The 19,452-nt window shown below is 42.8% G+C and overlaps 1 protein-coding gene across 3 annotated transcripts in view; it reads left to right on the top strand.

The window, feature by feature from the left end:
- Nucleotides 1-19,452, top strand: part of LOC126195262 (intraflagellar transport protein 57 homolog) — a 177,223-nt gene that overhangs the window by 93,645 nt on the left and 64,126 nt on the right. For 2 of the 3 annotated variants that reach the window (XM_049933787.1, XM_049933788.1), the window contains exon 5: nucleotides 12,397-12,559. In XM_049933787.1, the coding sequence (XP_049789744.1) occupies nucleotides 12,397-12,559 (163 nt within the window). The remainder of the gene's footprint in view (nucleotides 1-12,396; nucleotides 12,560-19,452) is intronic. The other variant, XM_049933789.1, reaches the window with a different exon arrangement.

Below are 19,452 nucleotides of genomic sequence, written 5' to 3'. Positions count from 1 at the left end.
ATTTCTCTAGCACTTGGTGGACAATACCTTTAAGTTCCAACCAAAGATGCTCAATATCTTTGTGTCCCGCGGTGAATACTAGGAGCTGACGATGAAGATATTCATTAATGACACTTTTATTTGCTTTCCCAAACAAGAAACCTTTGCTGTTTCTGTGGTTTTTTTTTTTTTTTTTGCAACTTACACTGACATAGAACCCACAACTGTTATGGTCGCTAATATCTTCTTCTGTATTAACTTCCTCAAAAAGATCAGGTCTGTTTGTCGCTAAGATATCTAATATGTTCCCATCTCAAGTTGGTTTTCTAACCAATTGCTCTAAGTTGTATGTTGAGAGCATTCCTAGAATAACTTCGCACGAGTCTTTGCTTCTGCCCCCAGTGATAAACATGTAATTTTTCCAGTCAGTGGATGCCAGATTAAAGTCTCTACCTATAACTAATGGATAATTTGGATATTTATTTCCTATATACTCAAGACTCCTTGAAACATTCTGCGACATTTGTTGCAGTTGCGGATGCTGGTGGTCTATATAAACATCCTAATACCATGGTCACTCCTTGGCTGATTGACAGCTTTATCCAGACTATTTCACAGTTCGACCCAGTATCGATCTCAACTATGTTTAAACAGCTTTTAACTGCAGTGAACACACCACCTCCCATAGCATCAGTCCTATCCTTCCTAAACATAGTCCAATCAGAATTCAAAATTTCACTGCTATTTATGTCTGGTTTCAACCAGTTTTCGGTACCTAATACAATATTGGCATTACTGCTGTTTATTTTGGAGAGTAACTCGGGGATCTGGCTATAGACACTTCAACAATTTACTAACACGAGATTTAATAATTCAACAAAACCTGACGTTTTAATTTCACAGAATGGGCATATGATTAGCGAAACTGAACAGTTCAAATTTCTAAGTGTTCACTGTCATGGAAAGCCCATGTTCTGGATCTTGTTCAAAGACTTAATGCTGCCATTTTTACTATTCGAACGGCATCTGAAGTGAGTGAGTGTTCGACATGAAAATTAGTCTACTTTGCTTATTTTCATTCACTTATGTCGTATCGTATTATATTTTGTGGTAACTCTTCCCATTCTAAAAGGATAGTTTTGTCTCAGGAATGGGCAGTATGGGCAATAAGTGGTGTAAGTTCACGAACCTCTTGTTGACCCGTGTTCATGAGTCTGGGTATTTTGACATTGGCGTCTCACTATATATATTCCTTATTGTCATTTCTTGTTAACAGTATTAGCTTATTCCCAAAAATAAGCAGCTTTCACTCAGTTAATTCGTGCCAGAAATCAAACCTGCATTTGCATCAGACTTCCTTAACTCTTGTGCAGAAAGGTGTGCAGTATACTGCTGCAGCCTGTTTCAATATGCTACCACTTGAACTGAAAAATCTTAGTAGTTCTCCAAGTGCTTTCAAATTGAAACTGAAGAGTTTCCTCATGGGTAACTCCTTCTGTTCTGTCGAGGAGCTCCTTGAAAAATTAAGCTGATTCTTGTTGTATTGTTGATTCATTTACTTGAACTTACGGATTGACTTTTTTCGGGTTCATAAACATTTTATTTTTATCTGTTATTACTTTTATGTTGTAATTTCATGTACTGTCATGTTCCATGACTTCGAGATTTGCTCCTGAATTTGGTGCTATGGAACTTGACGTGTAAATAAATAAATAAAATAAATAGGACATGGTATTTTTTCTGGGATATTTTGTACATCATCGAGTTGGTCACAAAAACATTTCACCTTTTCTTAGTCCTTTCTGTTGTTTTCATTTATGGAGGCATGTGCATTCACAGTGGTGTATACCTTGTTAGCAGATTTAAAGGTAAGTGTGGAGAGGTTTTCAGATGTTGATGTTAAAGTTCACATAATGATAAAATCACTTCATTGTTATAAAAAGTGTTGAACGCTGCCCCCAACGTCTTAAAAAATATGTTTTTCTCACCCACTGGTGAGTTAAACACTGATATGAGAATTAGTTCTTTTTCTCTTCTCATCAGTTTTTATCTCTGTGGAACAGTTAAAAATGTTTTTCAGTATTTATATGGTCCACTTCTATGTTTGCTTTAAACTGTAATTCTGCTCTTGTGTGAATACATACTGTACTATTTTTACAAACACTGTGGCAGTAATGAGATGCTAATTTAAAATTGCTTACATTTCTTATCGTTGCACCAATGTTCGGGTAAACAAATTCAGGAGATGTCACCAAAATTATTTATAGCTACTTCTAAATCTAACACTTTATTCTTGAGGCACTGTATATTCGAATACATTATTTTGAACATTTTTGCTTTTATTATTACCTGGTTAAATATTACTTTTTTCCTGATAGTTTTCAGGCTGGTTTGTCATAGTCTTTTCCTTTTCTTAATTTGAAACCATAAAAAATATCTCATTAAGTGGAGGAATGCTGCTGCTACTTGAGTTGTATCAGCTGTTACTGATATTTGTGATGTTACTAATACTGATACTGTTGTTGGTGCTGCAGATGCTTGCTGGTGCTTCTTGATTTCTTCCGGTAATATGTATGTCACAGTGTGCTTCTCTAGGCCATTCAAGTGAAATTATGAAGTATGAAATATGTGCCCAGTGCTGCTACTATGAACAACAGAAACAGTTTTGAATTTATTGCATGTATTCGAAAAACACTTATTACAGCACTAATCTCCTAGTTTACACAAGATCAAGGTGGCAAATCGTATTGGTGTGGAATGTTCATGAAGAGAATGTTTGTGTGCGACAAGTGACCCAGGTGCTTCTTTAACTCTGAGCAAACTGGGTATCTTTCATTCGTGTATGCATCATTAGAGCTGCCAAACAAAGTCGTTTGAAGACAACTTGATAATTTCTTTGGTGTGAATATTCTTAATGATTTCAGAGAGGGATGCTTTGGGCTTGACAAAACTCAAGGACTTCACAATTGCTGCTTCATTAACATTTGAGGTGATTCCGCATCTGTGGATATCAGCTAGGATGTAAAGTTTCCCCAAGTGATCATGGATTTTTTACTGTGACATGGGCATATGGTGACATGGCATTTGAGTATTCTGTGGAACTTCAATAGCTGAATCACGTATCTGTGTACTTTGAGTAACATTTTCTGAATCATTTTCATCATTTATTTTGCTTTAGTCGAATGGATGTATGTATGTAGTATCATCTCTGTAGTTATCACGTGTGCGCTTTGTTATTGTGTTTTGGTCAGTTTTTGGTGATGGATTAATTTTACTGCACAGAAAATGGAACTTACTTTCCCATAAAGTGCATCTGACACAATTTCTACCTACTCTCCCGTACTTTTTTCACACGTTATAATATGAGTTCTAGCATCTGGGTGTAGTTCACTGTGTGATTCATTTGCAACCTCTGCATTCTACGGTGTGAATTAGTTACATTTGTGTTTTAAAACCTGTACCTCTTCCAGGAGCACTGCAATTATTTTGCTTGTAAAACAGTCCTTCTCCTTAGGTTTTTGAATTAGATTATCTCTGCTACATTTCTTACAGAACCATACTTTATGTTTTGGATCTGCGTTAAAACATATATAATTATAATAGAGGGAAACATTCCACGTAGGAAAAATATATCTAAAAACAAAGATGATGTGACTTACCAAATGAAAGTGCTGGCAGGTCGACAGACACACAAACGAACACAAACATACACACAAAATTCAAGCTTTCGCAACCAACGGTTGCCTCATCAGGAAAGAGGGAAGGAGAGGGAAAGACGAAAGGATTTGGGTTTTAAGGGAGAGGGTAAGGAGTCATTCCAATCCCGGGAGCGGAAAGACTTACCTTAGGGGGAAAAAAGGACAGGTATACACTCGCACACACACACATATCCATCCGCATATACACAGACACAAGCAGACATTTGTAAAGGCAAAGTGTTTGGGCAGAGATGTCAGTCGAGGCGGAAGTAGAGGCTTAGATGTAGTTGAAAGACAGGTGAGGTATGAGCGGCGGCAAATTGAAATTAGAAATTAGCGGATATTGAGGCCTGACAGATAGCGAGAAGAGAGGATATGCTGAAGGGCAAGTTCCCATCTCCGGAGTTCTGACAGGTTGGTGTTAGTGGGAAGTATCCAGATAACCCGGACGGTGTAACACTGTGCCAAGATGTGCTGGCCGTGCACCAAGGCATGTTTAGCCACAGGGTGATCCTCATTACCAACAAACACTGTCTGCCTGTGTCCATTCATGCGAATGGACAGTTTGTTGCTGGTCATTCCCACATAGAACGCTTCACAGTGTAGGCAGGTCAGTTGGTAAATCACGTGGGTGCTTTCACACGTGGCTCTGCCTTTGATCGTGTACACCCTCCGGGTTACAGGACTGGAGTAGGTGGTGGTGGGAGGGTGCATGGGACAGGTTTTACACCGGGGGCGGTTACAAGGGTAGGAGCCAGAGGGTAGGGAAGGTGGTTTGGGGATTTCATAGGGATGAACTAAGAGGTTACGAAGGTTAGGTGGACGGCGGAAAGACACTCTTGGTGGAGTGGGGAGGATTTCATGAAGGATGGATCTCATTTCAGGACAGGATTTGAGAAAGTTGTATCCCTGCTGGAGAGCCACATTCAGAATCTGATCCAGTCCCGGAAAGTATCCTGTCACAAGTGGGGCACTTTTGTGGTTCTTCTGTGGGAGGTTCTGGGTTTAAGAGGATGGGGAGTGGCTCTGGTTATTTGCTTCTGTACCAGGTCGGGAGGGTAGTTGCGGGATGCGAAAGCTGTTGTCAGGTTGTTAGTGTAATGCTTCAGGGATTCCGGACTGGAGCAGATTCGTTTGCCACGAAGACCTAGGCTGTAGGGAAGGGACCGTTTGATGTGGAATGGGTGGCAGCTGTCGTAATGGAGGTACTGTTGCTTGTTGGTGGGTTTGATGTGGACGGATGTGTGAAGCTGGCCATTGGACAGGTGGAGGTCAACATCAAGGAAAGTGGCATGGGATTTGGAGTAGGACCAGGTGAATCTGATGGAACCAAAGGAGTTGAGGTTGGAGAGGAAATACTGGAGTTCTTCTTCACTGTGAGTCCAGATCATGAAGATGTCATCAATAAATCTGTACCAGACTTTGGGTTGGCAGGCCTGGGTAACCAAGAAGGCTTCCTCTAAGCGACCCATGAATAGGTTGGCGTACGAAGGGGCCATCCTGGTACCCATGGCTGTTCCCTTTAATTGTTGGTATGTCTGGTCTTCAAAAGTGAAGAAGTTGTGGGTCAGGATGAAGCTGGCTAAGGTAATGAGGAAAGAGGTTTTAGGTAGGGTGGCAGGTGATCGGCGTGAAAGGAAGTGCTCCATCGCAGCGAGGCCCTGGATATGCGGGATATTTGTGTATAAGGAAGTGGCATCAATGGTTACAAGGATGGTTTCTGGGGGTAACGGATTGGGTAAGGATTCCAGGCGTTCGAGAAAGTGGTTGGTGTCTTTGATGAAGGATGGGAGACTGCATGTAATGGGTTGAAGGTGTTGATCTACGTAGGCAGAGATACGTTCTGTGGGGGCTTGGTAACCAGCTACAATGGGGCGGCCGGGATGATTGGGTTTGTGAATTTTAGGAAGAAGGTAGAAGGTAGGGGTGCGGGGTGTCGGTGGGGTCAGGAGGTTGATGGAGTCAGGTGAAAGGTTTTGTAGGGGGGCTAAGGTTCTGAGGATTCCTTGAAACTCCGCCTGGACATCAGGAATGGGATTACCTTGGCAAACTTTGTATGTGGTGTTGTCTGAAAGCTGACGCAGTCCCTCAGCCACATACTCCCGACGATCAAGTACCACGGTCGTGGAACCCTTGTCCGCCGGAAGAATGACGATGGACCAGTCAGCCTTCAGATCACGGATAGCCTGGGCTTCAGCAGTGGTGATGTTGGGAGTAGGATTAAGGTTTTTTAAGAAGGATTGAGAGGCAAGGCTGGAAGTCAGAAATTCCTGGAAGGTTTGGAGATGGTGATTTTGAGGAAGAGGAGGTGGGTCCCGCTGTGACGGAGGACGGAACTGTTCCAGGCAGGGTTCAATTTGGATAGTGTCTTGGGGAGTTGGATCATTAGGGGTAGGATTAGGATCATTTTTCATCGTGGCAAAGTGATACTTCCAGCAGAGAGTACGAGTGTAGGACAGTAAGTCTTTGACGAGGGCTGTTTGGTTGAATCTGGGAGTGGGGCTGAAGGTGAGGCCTTTGGATGGACAGAGGTTTCGGATTGGGAGAGAGGTTTGGAGGAAAGGTTAACTACTGAGTTAGGGTGTTGTGGTACCAGATTGTGTTGATTGGAATTTTGAGATTTTGGAGGGAGTGGAGCTGGAAGTGGGAGATTGAGTAGATGGGAGAGACTGGGTTTGTGTGCAATGAGAGGTGGTTGAGGTTTGCTGGAAAGGTTGTGAAGGGTGAGTGAGTTGCCTTTCCAGAGGTGGGAAACCAGGAGATTGGATAGTTTTTTGAGGTGAAGGGTGGCATGCTGTTCTAATTTGCGGTTGGCCTGTAGGAGGATGCTCTGAATAGCCGGTTTGGATGTGGGAGAGGAAAGATTGAGGACTTTTATTAAGGATAGGAGTTGACGGGTGTGTTCATTGGCTGAGATGATGTGTAGGTGAAGGATTAGGTGGATAAGGGCAATGGATTGTTCAGTTTGGAACTGGTATAGGGACTGATGGAAAGAAGGGTTGCAGCCAGAGATGGGAACTTTAGTGTGAGGCCTTTGGGGGTTATGTCAAATGTCAGACAAGCCTAAGAAAATAAAATATGCGAGCGTAATCTGGCCAGGGTGAAGGCATGTTTGCAGAGGGAATGTAAATAAAACTTAATGGGGTCGTTGTGGGGGTGTTGTGAGGGTGACATGGTATTAGAAGGTGGAAAGTTTATCATGAGGAAATGAAAATGAAAGATAGAAATATATGGGGAGAGATAAAGGTGAACTGGAAAGCAACTGGAGATCTGGTACAAAAAATGGCGAAAAAGTGTTGGTTAAGTTGATCCTGTGGTGAACTTGGGTTGGTAGACAGCGATGTGCATAAAGGGTAGGTGGTTGTGTTGTCGCTAAAACACGTTAAAGGACGGAGAAATTCGGGAAAATTTCGAAAAAACGTATTAAAAGGAGTGGTGTTGTGGTGAAAGATTACGAAAATGGGGCTAACAATTGTCTGACGAAGAAATAATGACGTTAAAACCTGTGGGGAGCGGCTAAAATGATCAGTGATGTGCGGAAAACGGAAGTGGAAATAAGGTGAAAGTTATTAGAACTAGCCGAAATGGTTGTTTAATACGTGAAAGCAGCTGTTATTGAACTAGAAACGGTGGATTTTATAGCAGCGGTAGTGATGAAAGAGGATAATAAAATTTTTTTTGGTTATAGTTTGGAAGTGGATTACGTATTATTGAGTATATATAGGCGGGATAAAATTGTATAGTAGATAACGGTAAAAAGGGGAAGGTGAATACAAAGTGAGACTACTGGTAAAAACAGAAAGAGAAAATAAAGAGAAAATAAGACGACAGGAAAGATTTCGAAATGCAACAGCGACAATAACAAATGTAATTGTTGGGTTCAAATAAATGATATGGTTATAATAGAGGGAAACATTCCACGTAGGAAAAATATATCTACGTAGGAAAAATCCAGAACCCAGAACCAAACCCAGAACCTCCCACAGAAGAACCACAAAAGTGCCCCACTTGTGACAGGATACTTTCCGGGACTGGATCAAATTCTGAATGTGGCTCTCCAGCAGGGATACGACTTCCTCAAATCCTGCCCTGAAATGAGATCCATCCTTCATGAAATCCTCCCCACTCCACCAAGAGTGTCTTTCCGCCATCCACCTAACCTTCGTAACCTCTTAGTTCATCCCTATGAAATCCCCAAACCACCTTCCCTACCCTCTGGCTCCTACCCTTGTAACCGTCCCCGGTGTAAAACCTGTCCCATGCACCCTCCCACCACCACCTACTCCAGTCCTGTAACCCGGAGGGTGTACACGATCAAAGGCAGAGCCACGTGTGAAAGCACCCACGTGATTTACCAACTGACCTGCCTACACTGTGAAGCGTTCTATGTGGGAATGACCAGCAACAAACTGTCCATTCGCATGAATGGACACAGGCAGACAGTGTTTGTTGGTAATGAGGATCACCCCGTGGCTAAACATGCCTTGGTGCACGGCCAGCACATCTTGGCACAGTGTTACACCGTCCGGGTTATCCGGATACTTCCCACTAACACCAACCTGTCAGAACTCCGGAGATGGGAACTTGGCCTTCAACATATCCTCTCTTCTCGCTATTCGCCAGGCCTCAATCTCCCCTAATTTCTAATTTCAATTTGCCGCCGCTCATACCTCACTTGTCTTTCAACTACATCTTTGCCTCTGTACTTCCGCCTCGACTGACGTCTCTGCCCAAACGTGTATACCTGTCCTTTTTTCCCCCTAAGGTAAGTCTTTCCGCTCCCGGGATTGGAATGACTCCTTACCCTCTCCCTTAAAACCCAAATCCTTTCGTCTTTCCCTCTCCTTCCCTCTTTCCTGATGAGGCAACCGTTGGTTGCGAAAGCTTGAATTTTGTGTGTATGTTTGTGTTCGTTTGTGTGTCTGTCGACCTGCCAGCACTTTCATTTGGTAAGTCACATCATCTTTGTTTTTAGATATAAAACATATATAATGATGTGTAGTTTTACATATATTGCACATTATACCTATAACTGCACGTTTCTCGCAGTGGCAGGGGTCCAAGCCTAATATTACAGTTGATTCATCATAGGATGATATAGATGCATAATTCTCAACACTTCATCTTATTGAATCTCTGCTGCTTTCAGTTTCTTTTTTGATGATGTATCTATCATGACAAGCGCAAATTATCACAATGTACATTGATTATGTTGCAAGTTGAACGCTTTTCATCTTCTTTTTACACTTTTTGCGGGAGTCAACACAGTGACGATCTACACTTGGCACCATCTTGAATTGTAGCAGTATGGTTGTGTGATCTGCATGTTTCACAGTATGTTGTGCTTGTTGTTGTTGTGGTCTTCAGTCCTGAGACTGGTTTGATGCAGCTCTCCATGCTACTCTATCCTGTGCAAGCTTCTTCATCTCCCAGTACCTACTGCAACCTACATCCTTCTGAATCTGCTTAGTGTATTCATCTCTTGGTCTCCCCCTACGATTTTTACTCTCCACGCTGCCCTCCAATACTAAATTGGTGATCCCTTGATGCCTCAGAACATGTCCTACCAACCGATCCCTTCTTCTGGTCAAGTTCTACCACAAACTTCTCTTCTCCCCAATCCTATTCAATACTTCCTCATTAGTTATGTGATCTACCCATCTAATCTTCAGCATTATCCTGTAGCACCACATTTCAAAAGCTTCTATTCTCTTCTTGTCCAAACTGTTTACCGTCCACGTTTCACTTCCATACATGGCTACACTCCATACAAATACTTTCAGAAACGACTTCCTGACACTTAAATCTATACTCGATGGTAACAAATTTCTCTTCTTCAGAAACGCTTTCCTTGCCATTGCCAGTCTACATTTTATATCCTCTCTACTTCGACCATCATCAGTTATTTTACTCCCCAAATAGCAAAACTCCTTTACTACTTTAAGTGTCTCATTTCCTAATCTAACTCCTTCAGCATCACCCGACCTAATTCGACTACATTCCATTATCCTCGTTTTGCTTTTGTTGATGCTCATCTTATATTCTCCCTTCAAGACACCGTCCATTCCGTTCAACTGCTCTTCCAAGTCCTTTGCTGTCTCTGACAGAATTACAATGTCATCGGCGAACCTCCTTCTCTCCCTTTTCCTACACTCGAATTCCAGTCACCCATGACTATTAAATTTTCGTCACCCTTCACTATCTGATAATTTTTTTTATTTCATCATACATTTCTTCAATTTCTTCGTCATCTGCAGAGCTGGTTGGCATATAAACTTGTACTACTGTAATAGGTGTGGGCTTCGTATCTATCTTGGCCACAATAATGCGTTCACTATGCTGTTTGTAGTAGCTTACCCGCATTCCTATTTTCCTATTCATTATTAAACCTACTCCTGCATTACCCCTATTTGACTTTGTATTTATAACCCTGTATTCGCCCGACCAAAAGTCTTATTCCTCCTGCCACCGAACTTCACTAATTCCCACTATATCTAACTTTAACCTATCTATTTCCCTTTTTAAATTTTCTAACCTACCTGCCTGATTAAGGGATCTGACATTCCACACTCCGATTCGTAGAACGCCAGTTTTCTTTCTCCTGATAACGACATCCTCTTGAGTAGTCCCCGCCCGAAGATCCGAATGGGGGACTATTTTACCTCCGGAATATTTTACCCAAGAGGACGCCATCATCATATAATCATACAGTAAAGCTGCATGCCCTCGGGAAAAATTACGGCCGTAGTTTCCCCTTGCTTTCAGCCGTTTGCAGTACCAGCACAGCAAGGCCGTTTTGGTTATTGTTACAAGGCCAGATCAGTCAATCATCCAGACTGTTGCCCTTGCAACTACTGAACTACTGAAAAGCCTGCTGCCCCTCTTCAGGAACCACACGTTTGTCTGGCCTCTCAACAGATACCCCTCCGTTGTGGTTGTACCCACGGTACGGCTATCTGTATCGCTGAGGCACGCAAGCCTCCCCACCAACGGCAAGGTCCATGGTTCATGGAGGGGGATGTTGTGCTTATAGTGGTTAATGTTGCCAGCTAGGTACTAGCACCAACGTAAAAAGTACAAACTGAAGCTCCGCCAATCCAAATGTTAGTTTCAACACCCTAGTCTATTGGAAGTGGTATGCTCTTGCCTTCTATTGACCTTCCCATTGATCCACCGCACCCGTCACCAACAATGAATTAAGTGATAACTGACAGAAAAGAGAAATCCTTGTTATAACTTAGGATCAAAGCCCAGACCTTTGTACATGTAGCCTGGCACTGTCCCATTGAGCTACTGTCCTAAACACTGCCAACAATTTTTTCAGCAAAAAATTGTATTGCACTGTATAAAAGCAGATGTCTAAAACATGGAAACAGAAGTATGTGATACTCTGAACACAGAATTATGTGATGCTCTGAACATGTTAGCTATATTCAATATTGATGAAACTCTTTTACTAGCTTACTGTCCCAAATACTTTTGTTAGTGTAGAGTCATGAGAAGTCAAAATGGCACAAGTCTAGATCAAGGGCAGTGGTATACTGATGTGTTTCGTGCTTCAATGTTGATAGTGCTCATTATGAGGTATAATGGGATGGAAATAGTTTGTGTTAGTTGGTGACTCTACTCAGCCAATGAGTGAGCAGGACAGATAATGTGTTCCAAAAGAATATTGTCTCGTTTTCAAGTCAATGCGCCACAGCCTCTGAAACTGTAACACATTCAGTAGTAACAGGCAAATATTTTGACAACCAAGATTATTAGTTTAATTAAAGCTGTGCTTTTAGGTCCCAACCTAAACACAATCTTGTAATTCTTGACATATTCAGAAGGAACAAATATATGTAGCAACAAAGATTATTAATTTAATTAACCTGCATCTTGGGCTAAGCAGCACATCATTTCATCACCATGATGAGGCTATTTGGCTTTTACATTCATTGGTTTCACCAACTCACAAGCAGACTTGCACATTCCTGTCTATCAGTAACCTCAAGCCGAACTACAGAACAGTTTCTCACCGTAACTCAGCTTTTTTAGCTTTCACATCCATTGGCTTTGCCAACTTGTGACCAAACTGTCAGATTTGAACCTAATTGCAACCTCATGATTTTTGACATACTCAGTAAAAACAGTCAAATATTTGTGACAACAGTGAAGAAAAAAGGTTTCTATTTTGTGGTTAGAAATTCAGTGCATATTTTCTCACCTCTCATAGGTTACGTAAACATATCACCCCATTGGCTATACAAAAGTGATGTGTTGGCAACATATGAGCTGTAGAGAAATGCCGCCAAGACTGCCATTGGCTCTGATCTAGATTTTAGAATTCAATGTCTTAGCTGACATGTAAAACACGTGAAGGTAAGGATTAAATAAATTACAGTAATGCTTCAGACTCACTTCAGAGAGAGAATGGATAATTATTAAAGTTGAAGGTAATTACTTTATATGTTCAAGAATTATTTTATGATTCTGTAAGTACAAAGATGTATAGCTAAAAATTGGATTCCAGCCTGTTTTCTACTACTGTTGCACATAATTTACACATCTCCAAGTGGCTCAGTCACAGCTGCAAGTACTACTTGTGTTAAATATGTGAGAACCTTCGTTTTTATTATTAATTGTGCTGTTTCTTTTTCCACGTCTAGATTTAGTCATCATGTGTTCACTTTTCCCTGTCCTGTTCTCAGTAGTTTCCTTGTGTGCTCATTTCCAGACCACAGCCAGCAGTTGAGGTAGAGGCTGAGGAGGAGATAGAGCAGCTGCAGGAAAACTTCGAAGAAGAAGAACTGACAGCCGAGTATACAGATGAGGAAGACGATGACGAAGAAAATATGCTGCATGTTGATGACCTCCATAAACTGAGTTTCAGCAATGTAGCGGTGCTTTTGTTCATAACCTTTTCCACACATAGTTGACCACTGCACTTTCACCAAAATCTACATGTCAGTTATATTTGGTTCACTTTTTACACTATTTATCTGCACCAGTGATATTTCTCAAAGACTGTAATTGGGTCTTCTGTGATAATCTTTTTTCTTCATTGTCCATACATATTATAAAAAGTGTGTGTGTGTGTGTGTGTGTGTGTTTTACTGACAAAGGCTATGACCGAAAGCTATGTGTGAGTGTCTTTTAATTGTGCCTCTCTGCAACTTGATGTGTCTTTTCCTACATTGTTCATTCGAATAAACATATATTCTGGAGAATTTTCAGAAGTTACATGTATTGTGGATGACATATTTCGAAAAGTTATCGTAGCACAAATTACAACTAACATTTTGTGTTGCATTTAGTTTTACCTTTCAACAGAAGTGTATATTGTTGGCATTTATCATAAATTAATAGTATTTTTTGAGTTCATTAATGAATCTAATCTCAAAAAGTATAAGGAAACTGGTAACTTTTATCCTGGATTTTTCTGTTGTCGTAATAGAAATCTGGTTTTGCATATTAATTGTTTCAGTTCATGAAGGGAATTGGTAATATATTTAGCTTAACAGATCCAGAAACTGAAAGATCATCACAAGCTTATTTTAAAGTTATTTGTTTACTTTTTGCACCAGCCACAAAGCAGTCCCACTGTGAATGCAATTCTCAAAGATGGAATGAGATACTTTATTACGTAAGTGACCGGAAATCAGCCAGTCCACTGACAGGTAATTGGAACCGGCTGCGAATGGGTTTTTTGGGAGGGCTCCTGAGAGTTGACTGCCAGTACCGTCCTCTCCTGTGGATTCTGTCATCTTTACTGGAATTATGGGATCTGTCACTACTGGTCCACTCGACTATCGGTGGCATGCCAATGGTAGTGGTAGACTTCCTGTACAGAGGAGATGGGGACCAGGAAGGACTTAGCATGTTACACCTCTCCCAGCAACCTCCAAGTTTGAGGTATTGTTTTCCACTGTAACCATAGCTAAGCTATAGCTAACTTGGTGTAAACAGATACCTGACAGTTGTTGTGGACTGGGAGTGGTGGCTTTGTGCGCCTACCTCAACCGATCGCGTAACATCGTTTTGTTGGCCTATATGGCAATACCTCTTTGTTGCTGGAGTGCTGTTTAGATGGCTTTTGTTTTCAGTCAGTGTTATGGTGCATACTATTTGAGGGGTTTGCATGTTTGTATTCCACAGATTCTGTCTGTGAACTTCATGACATTGATTGAGATAATGGCTTTCTGTAGTGGAGGAAAGACAAAGTCTGAAAGTGAAAGAGACAATGGTGATTGATACCAATAAGTTAAGTAATCATCAGAGTGTCAGAAGCTTTGACTGTCTACCATCTGACAATGAAGAGAATGACAAAGGAGGAGGAGAGTGCAGATTCAGCTGGAAGCTCTGTTCTTGTCACTCCCGAAGAGACAAGAAAGAAATTCTATCAAGTGACAGATATTGACAACTTCGATGAAAATGCAACTAAATAGCATGTTTATGTGCATATTATTACAGGAAAAGTACCCTGCAGGTAAAATGCTGACTGTGTGTGGACTGCTTCCATAGTTGTCCTTTCTCTAAGGTTAGGCGACTCTCCTTCCAATCCAGATAACAGTACCTGTACAAAACCCACAAGTATCAGTGTAGGATTGAAACAAATGCCTCCCACAGATGAGAGTTTTAAAATCTTAATGGTAAACTGCTGAAGCATTCACAACAAAGTGCCATAGTCTGAAGTGCTCATGAAAAGTAGTGAAGCTTGCATAATACTAGGTACAAAAAGCTGGTTGAAACCTAAAATTGATAGCAGTGAGATTTATGTGGGAAAATTTAAGTGTTTATTAAAAAGGTAGACAAATGAGGAATGGCGGTGATGTATTTGTTGCAGTAGACAAGAAACCTAAATCCACCACGATAGAAATTGAAGCTGCACGAGAGATTGTTTGGGCAAGACTCAGTATCAGGGGTGAGCATAAAATGATAATTTTATCCTTCTATTGCCCACCAGGCTCATCTCCTGATGGGACTGAAAACTTTAAAGAAAACTTCAGTTCACTTGCATGTAGTGATCGAAGCAGACGAAATGAATTAAAATTTGTGCTGCGGCCAGGACTCGAACACAGGTCTTCTAGCTTGCCAGGCAGAAATGCTAACCACTACACCACCGCAGTACGATGGTCAACATTGCTGCACGAACTGCCTAGCAAGCAAGAAGACCTAGGTTTGAGTCCTGGCTGCAGCACGAATTTTAATTCATTTCGTCTACTTTGGTCATTGCCGTAAATAATAAAAAGAGATTAAATGTCTTAGGGAAACATTTGATTATACTTGTAAGTAAGTTCCCCAGTCATACTGTAATCGTTAGTAGAGACTTTAATCACCAAACAGTTAATTGGAAAAATTACTGTTTTGTGAGTGGTGGTGTGATAAGACATCATGTGAAACATTACTAAATGCCTTCTCTTAAAACGTCCTAGAACACATAGTTAGGAAACCCACATGAGGGAATTATATTGGATCTAATGGCAACGGTAGACCTGACCTCTCTGAGGATGTCCATATTGAAACTGGTATCAGTGAACATGACACAATTGTGACAAAAATCATTACCAAAGTACAAAGGACAACTAAAACAAGCAGAAAGATATATATGTTCAGTCAGCTGGATAAAAAATCAGTAGTGTCATGTCTCAATGAGGAACTTGAAACTTCCAGCACAGGGCAGGAGCATGTTGAGGAACTATGGCTCAAGTTTAAAAGAGAGGAACTATGGCTCAAGTTTAAAAGAATATTTGACCATGTGCTGGATAGATACCCTGTAGTACAGTCCATAATGGGAGGGAACCTCCATGGTATAATGTCACTGTAAAGAAACAGAGATTACTCCATAATAGGTGTAAAACAAAGCGTATGGCTATAGATTGAGAATAGAGTCAGGCAGCAGCAGCTGGCCGAGAAACAAGCAGCCACAGGAAATTAACCAATTTTGTGACATTTTACAAGTTCCTAATCAGGAGTGAATTTTATAATTTCACTATGTGCTTTGGTAGTTTAGCTTCTTGAATTTCTACATGTTAATTTAAAATTTAGTAGATACAGTTCTCACGTTTTTGTTGAAAAGTAAACAATTTCGTGGCTTATTACATGTTCCTAACCAGGAGTAAATTATTTAGTCTGACCTGAGTGGTTTGGTAGCTTAATTTTTGGACCTGAGCATGTTAATGTAATTTATTAGAAACAGTTGTTACATTTTTATCAGTGTCTACAGTAGAGTTCTGTAGAGCGTGTCGATTGTCCTTTATTTGCCTGTGTAATGTAGTCTTTAGTATGGGTAGGGACTGTGATTGCTGTGTGCGGTTGCAAGGCGAGTTGGTGATACTTCGCTCTCAGCTCCACGATGTGATGGCTTTGGTTACACAGCTTGAAGCTGCAGTGGGCGGGCATCACTGTTGTGGGCTGGCCATGGGGATGCAATGGATGTCCAACACATCTGGGTCCACGGTTCAGTCCGCACCAGTGTTCAGCCCAATTACTGCTCACACTGAGGTTTACCCGTCACCTGTGGTCGAGTGGGAGGTTGCCTCGGGACATGATAGGTGGTGAAAGATTTCGCAGGGGGCCAAACATAAGGCCTCCCTGGTTAATCTGACAAACAGGTTCCAAGTGCTATTTGTGGCTGACGCTGTCCCTCAGCCAGATACAGCCACTTGTCCTGTTTCATAGGAAACCTCTCAGCCTGCAAGATCCAGGCAGTCACAGAGGGTGAGATTATTGGTAGCTGGGAGCTCCAATGTTAGGCACGTTATGGGGCTCCTTAGGAACATGGCTGTCCAGGAGAAGAAGGGAAGTCTGTGTGCATACCAAATGGAGTCTACCCAGATGTGGAATGAGCCCTTCCGGATGCCATGAAGAGCACAATGTGGAGCCAACTGCAGGTGGTGACTCACGTTGGTGCCAATGAAGTGTGTCACTTTGGATCAGAAGAGATTCTCTGGTTTTGAGCAGCTAAGAGAAGTGGTAAATTTTGTATCCCGCCTGGAAGGCAGCGCGTGGGTCTGCTCCTGTAAATTGAAGGGTAAGCCGAATGTAGGAAGTGATTAGGAGCAGGAAAAGATGAAATGCTTCGGTACTGCATATAGGTTACAGCTCTTTTACTGGTGTATGAACATATACAACTGATAATACTCAACATAGGCTGTGATGAGCACAAAGGTGCAAAGCTGTACATCATTCAAGTTACGCTGGCAAAATCTATAGTGGCTCGCCCACTATGAAATAGAAACAATGTTACTTGATCGTCTACTCAGAATCAAATGGGCTAAATCCAGAGCGGCGCTCGTAGAGCTGCACAGCGCTGGCTAGAGGGCGTTGTTGTCGGTGTCGGTGTCGTAGTGCCAACCTAGTAGAGCGCACCTACAGTGTGGCATAGTCGCTATCAATACCACATCCCTCCCCCCTGAAATGGTGCACCGTTGTCGAGTAGGGCTTCCGACGGCGGGTGGAGGGATCCAGGGGCGGCGCAACTGAGGGGGCAGGCAGCGGAACTGCCAGGGCGTGCTGCCCACCTGCAATCCCAAATTGCTTGCGAGGGGGCGAGGAAAACGCCCCATGGAAAACCTGCCCAGGCCGCGCACCACCACTGGGTACGCTTGGATGAGGAGGCGGAGCGACAACCTCCATGGGCGACAGCGGCGATGGTGTGACAGCAGCCTCAGCATCCAGCGGTTCCGGCACCGCGGCCGGAGGTGGGGCCATGGCGGCGGTGAGAGGCATCCGTCCAGTGCAGGTGACTGGACCGACAGTGGCGCCGTCAGCAGGAGCACCTGCAGCGAAGGTGCGAGCGGCGCAGGCACCGTCGATGGAGTCGTGGGCTGAGGCGGCAGAAGCCGCAAAGCCTCCAATTCTACCGGAAAACAACCAGCAGCAGAAAACCGAGGACGGCACAAACAGATCTGGTTCTGGTGTCACTTGACAGTGCCGGAGGGACCAGAAATGACAAGGCGTGGCCAAGCTGGCGAAGAATGTGCCCCTGCTCCCAGCGCTGCCTGCCAGAGAAAATGCGATAGGACACCAAATTATGCGGCACCAAGCCAGAACAAGGCGAAACAGCGGGAGCACGTGGCAGCGGGTGCAATAGCTGCAGGAGCGACCGATGGGCACGGCCATGTAGCAGCTCCACTTTGGAACGGGTGCCGCGCGGCTGGGAGCGATTTGAAGCAAGGAAAGTCCATAGTGCGCGCTCGCGAGAGAGCATGGCGCGCAACTTTCTTATCTGCGACTTAAACGTACGCAGAAAGCATTCAGCTCACCGTTCCACTGGGGGTGGAATGGGGCTGAGGTCAGATGGTGAATGCCATTAGCAGCACAGAACGCTTCAAAACTCTGAAGACACAAATTGGGGGCCATTGTCGGAGACAATAAGTTCAGGAAAGAACTCAATGCAGAAATAGATGTCAAAGCCCGAATAGTACTGGCAGGTGTAGTAGAAGACATAGGTACAACAAAAGGAAAGTTGCTGCACGCATAAATAACTATCAACCAGCAGTTGTCCCAGAAAGGACCTGCAAAATCAATTTGAACGCGCTGCCAAGACGCAGTAGGAGTCAGCCACACTGGCAGGGAGCAGATTGATGCTCCGCTCAAGAGCGACAGTTAGCAAGCAAATTCTCAGTTTGTTTATCAATGCCGACCCAAGTGCAGTGACGACGGGCTAATTGCTTTGTCCGCACTATACCCCAATGACCAGCGTGCAGTAATCGGAGGATTTCCGACTGCAACGAACGAGGTACATCCACACGAGACTGATCATTGTCAGTTTGCAACAAGATAACACCGTGGTGTGCAGACAAGTTGTGACGTTTCGCAAAGTAATGCCGTACAAGGGGATCACTAATCTGGGTAGCAGATGGAGGCCATTGAGTATGAACATACTGCAAAAGAATCTGCAAAGAAGCATTGGCAGCTGCCATGGAAGCAACGCAACGAAAATCCACCGGAAAACCATCATCTAATTCCTTATCTTGCGAATCAATAAACATGCAGGACAATTCGGAAGAATCAAACACATCGTCAGGAGCGATAGGTAGACGAGACAAAGCATTGGCATTTGGCGTTTCCATGCTGGGCCGTAGGCCGAAACAAAATGTAATTGTACTTAGGCAAAACAAAGACCAACGTTGCAACTTTTGTGCAGTACAGGCCAGAACTGGCTTTGACTGGTGGAACAACGACATCAAAGGCTTATGGTCGGTGGCCAAATAGAACTTGCAAGCGTACAAAAAATCATGAAACTGTCACTCCATATACAATAGCTAAAGCTTCTTTCTCAATTTGAGAATAGTTTTGCTGGGCAGAATTGAGCAACTTAGACACAAAAGTGATCAGGCGATCAACAGAATTAATGCGGTGTGAGATAACCACTCCGATGCTGTGAGAATATGCATCGACAGCCAAAACAACTGGTTTGGAGGGATCGAAAGGAATGAAACAGCTTTCAGTCAACAAAGCAGATTTGAGCTTGTGGAAAGCAGTGTCACATTCTGAGTAGACGACCAAGCAACATTGTTTCTATTTCACAGTGGGCGAGCCACTATAGATTTTGCCATTGTAACTTGATTGATGTACAGCTTCGCACCTCATCTCAGACAAAGTTGAGTGTTATCAGTTGTATATGTTCATACACCAGTAAAAGAGCTATAACCTATGAGCAATACCGATGCATTTCACCTTTTCCTGCTCCTACGCACTTTCTACATTCGGCCTACCCTTCAGTTTACAGGAGCAGACCCACGGGCCGCCTTCCAGGCGGGATACAAAAGTAAAGGCTGCTAATCTT

Source organism: Schistocerca nitens, chromosome 7 (assembly GCF_023898315.1).
Source record: "Schistocerca nitens isolate TAMUIC-IGC-003100 chromosome 7, iqSchNite1.1, whole genome shotgun sequence".
In the NCBI taxonomy this organism is placed as follows: domain Eukaryota; kingdom Metazoa; phylum Arthropoda; class Insecta; order Orthoptera; family Acrididae; genus Schistocerca; species Schistocerca nitens.
Note: the sequence above shows the minus strand (reverse complement) of the source record. Positions and strands in the feature narration are given on the sequence as shown.